Source organism: Orycteropus afer, unplaced genomic scaffold, assembly GCF_000298275.1.
Source record: "Orycteropus afer afer isolate SDZICR_OR568_19922 unplaced genomic scaffold, OryAfe1.0 scaffold00014, whole genome shotgun sequence".
NCBI classification, from domain to species: Eukaryota; Metazoa; Chordata; class Mammalia; order Tubulidentata; family Orycteropodidae; genus Orycteropus; species Orycteropus afer.
In genome coordinates this window covers 11,219,298-11,222,972 of record NW_006921601.1, presented here as the reverse complement: position 1 = coordinate 11,222,972, position 3,675 = coordinate 11,219,298, and the positions used below count along the sequence as shown (strand labels likewise).

General features: G+C 35.6%; 1 protein-coding gene across 1 annotated transcript; it reads left to right on the top strand.

Moving 5' to 3' along the window:
* The first annotated feature begins 234 nt into the window (after positions 1 to 234).
* PTH (parathyroid hormone) lies at positions 235 to 3,367 on the top strand. The gene is made up of 3 exons (XM_007955352.2): positions 235 to 313; positions 2,897 to 2,987; positions 3,106 to 3,367. The coding sequence occupies exons 2-3, from the start codon at positions 2,902 to 2,904 to the stop codon at positions 3,365 to 3,367; spliced, it is 348 nt and encodes a 115-aa protein (XP_007953543.1). The 5' UTR covers positions 235 to 313; positions 2,897 to 2,901.
* The last annotated feature ends 308 nt before the right edge of the window (positions 3,368 to 3,675 follow it).

The following is a 3,675-nucleotide window of genomic DNA, read 5'->3' as shown; positions in this document are numbered from 1 at the left end:
ATATATATCTTATTTTCAGATTTTACTTTCAAGTGAAATGATGACTTTATCATAAATCTTTGTAATCAGCATTTTTTAAATTACAATCCAGTCAGAATATTCTTTTGCTGGTCATACAATTTAATACTTGTTAGGAATCTTTCCACACATCCTTTTCCCGGCCCCACACTATTTTTCTTTCAATATCCAATTACCTAAAACTTCAGAGGAGTGGGCACCACCCAATAGGTGGGTGTGTGCAGCTCTGATCCTATAGTTGCCATCCAGAGAAATGGGAGTGACATCGTCTGTTACAATAAAAAAGGTTCTCTTGGTGAGTGCAAAACCTGTATATATATAAATCACATTTAAGGGTCTGCAATCCAATTCATGAGTGTTCTCAGGTGTACTCAACACTAAGCAAGCATTAGCTGCTAATACACCTGAAGGAGGATCTTGTCCTAGGACATTGGGTGGTGAGTAATCTTTACTTTCTCTGTTAAAATTTGTAGGAAATGCTTGATAATCAACCAATTACTTAATCTGTACCATTTTTCTACAAGTATTGTGCTGTCCAAGGTAAAATGTTTAGGGGGAGTTGAATTATCTTTAATATAAAAGGCCACAGTAGAGCCTTGGTGGCACAGTGCCTAAGGCATTTGCCTGCTAACTGGAAGGTTAGTGGTTCAAAGCCACCAACTGCTCCATAGAGAGAAGATGGGGCAATCTACTTCTGTAAAGATTTACTGCCTTGGAAACCCAATGGGGTCTCTATGAGTCTGAATATAAAATAAACTAACGCCAGTAAAGCAAAAGTAAGTCTTCATTTTTGTGATTGAAGCCTTTGAGATGCCTTTCTTTTTAAAATGCACCTGAAATTATGGCAAAATGATTCAAACTAGGCATTATATGCTTTAGCAGAATCTTTATTGAAATTTTGAAATAAAACAGCCTAATGATTAATGGAGGAGCTCTGGTAGCATAGTGCCTAAGGCACTTGACTGCTAACCAGAAGACTGGTGGTTCAAACCCACCAGCCACTCCTCGGAAGGAAGATGGTGCAATCTACTTCCGTAATGATACTGCCTCGGCAACCCAAGGAGGGGGTCGCTATGAGTCGGGTCTGACTCGACAGCACATAAAAACAACAACATAGGGTCACTAGGAGCTCTGGTAGCATAGTGCCTCAGGCACTTGACTGCTAACCAGAAGGCTGGCGGTTCAAACCCATCAGCCACTCCTCAGAAGGAAGATGGGGCAATCTACTTCCGTAGTGATGCTGCCTCGGAAAACCAAGGAGGGGTCGCTATGAGTTGGGTCTGACTCGATGGCACATAACAACAACAACAATGATTAATGGATAATTCTGATTTAAATAACCAATATAACTTTCCTAAGTTGGAGTTAGAATTCCTTTTTTACCTGCAGAATATCATATCTAGATTATTTATTTTATGGCTCATAAAGAGCCCATTCTCTATATTAAACTATCTGTTTGCTGAGTATTTGTGAATCCTCTTTACCTAGATGACAGTCTTTTTCTAGTTTTTAATTTTGAAAACGTGTGCATGAATTTTAAGGGAGTTTTACAACTATTTTTCAGGTTTTTTTTTTTTTTTTTCATGATATTCTTATAAGAAGCTCATCTCCCTATTAAGAACAAGGAAGCCAAGCAGAGGCATCTGAGGTCACTAGATGAATGGGACAAATCTAGGAATAAACACCATGCTCTTGTCCTCCAGTTACAGTGCCTATTTCTGACATTACCCAAAACTAGAAAATATTTATGTGTTGCTCCATCAATAGCTTTATATTGCACAATGAAAAGAAATGTAGCAGATCATGTTTCTTATGCTCTTCTAAATGATGCAGTTTCCCTTTAAAATGTGAGTACACAGCCACTCTATATGTATGTAAAAGGGAAAATACTGAGCATTAAGACAAAGCATTTCTGTAATAACGGGCTTTGCAATTATTGTAATGCAGATTAAGGTAAGAAAATTCTATATTGATATGAAAAGCTGTATGAACAAAAGAGGAAAGAGCTGAAAATTATGTTAAAACCTAATTGCTAATAAAGGAGCTCTGGTGGTGTAGTGAGTAATACATTTGGCTGCTAACCAGAAGGTCAGCGGTTCAAATCTACCAACTGCTTGTTGGGAAGAAAATGAGGTAATCTACTTCCGTAAAAATTCATAGCCTTGGAAACCCAGTGGAGGTTTCTATGAGTCGGAATCGACTTGTTGGCAGTGGGTTTTTTTTTTTTTTTAATTGTTGATAAAATAAGTTGCAAAAATAAGATACAGACAAACATTTTATTTGGAGCCAAAACTCTAAATCCATATAGTAATTAATTTATTAAATGATTTTTAAATGTTTTGACATATTATTTTTGTAGGTTGAAAACTGTGCATTAACTCAGTGAAAATCTCTTTAACTCAGAGCCTATTAATTATGTATTCACGGTACTTATTGCAGTGTCCAAAATGAAGTTTGCTTATGGAAAAAGGATTTGCTAAATAGTGTTAACAATTTACCTAATTAAAGAATTAATCATTTTCAAGAAAATTATAAGCATTTAGTTATGAACTACATAAAATGTGGAAGGAAATTCCAAAAAGCATTCCCCATGTGCCTTCTAATTCATATATTAAAACTTGCAAAAGAACTCTCAGAAAAATTGCCTAAGAAAGTAGAACTGATTTATTTAATTGCTGAGTCAAATTATGTGTATATATAATATACTAATGCATCTGCAAAACAAAGAGGCAGATTTCAACAGCTTCTTGTGAAAACCAATTAGTTTATTGTCACACTTTGCATTGTATGTTATAGATGTAAATTACTGTAAATTTAATTATAGAGTTTGGAATATTAAAAATATTTTAAAATGCTCCCTGTTTGCTTTTCCTTTTAGTGGAGATGATGTCTGCAAAAGGCATGGCTAAAATAATGGTTGTCTTGTTTGCAATTTGTTTTCTTACAAAATTGGAAGGGAAACCTGTTAAGTAAGTACTGTAGTCTGTGCTCATGGTAAGGGCATGGGGATTGGATTTTTAAAATGGGCTTTATGACTTGGAAGTGGGAGGCTAATATAGTGTCCCTCTCTGTTTCTTTTACTCTCAGGAAGAGATCTGTGAGCGAAATACAGTTTATGCATAATCTGGGCAAACATCTGACCTCAATGGAAAGGGTGGAGTGGCTGCGTAAGAAGCTGCAAGATGTGCACAATTTTATTGCCCTTGGAGCCCCTATCGCCCCCAGAGATGGTGGGTCCCAGAGACCCCATAAAAAGGAAGACAACATCCTGGTTGATAGTAATCAAAAAAGTCTTGGAGAGGCAGACAAGGCTGATGTGGATGTATTAAGCAAAGCTAAATCCCAGTGAAAACATATATGATCAGAACACTGCTGTGGACAGTATAGGGCAACAATATTACATGCTGCTAATTTTTCAAACTTTATTAAAACTATCAAGTGCCAATATTTCTAATATTGCCAAACTTTACAAGTAATCAATTGTTAGCCTAATAGCTGAAATTGTAATTGATTGTTTTGATTTTACTTTTACTCATAGAAAGATCTCTTTTATTCTATTTCTTTTTTCTTTTTAAGTATGTTATCGCATAACTTATAAAAGAATAAAATTGTACCTTTCAACATCTCTCCCATCTTATAATCCAAAATAAACACTTA

Coding starts and splice junctions, on each gene's coding strand:
- PTH (XM_007955352.2), top strand. CDS start 2,902: ATGATGTCTGCAAAAGGCATGGCTAAAATAATGGTTGTCTTGTTTGCA. Junction 2,988..3,105: donor TTGGAAGGGAAACCTGTTAA/GTAAGTACTGTA, acceptor TTTTACTCTCAG/GAAGAGATCTGTGAGCGAAA.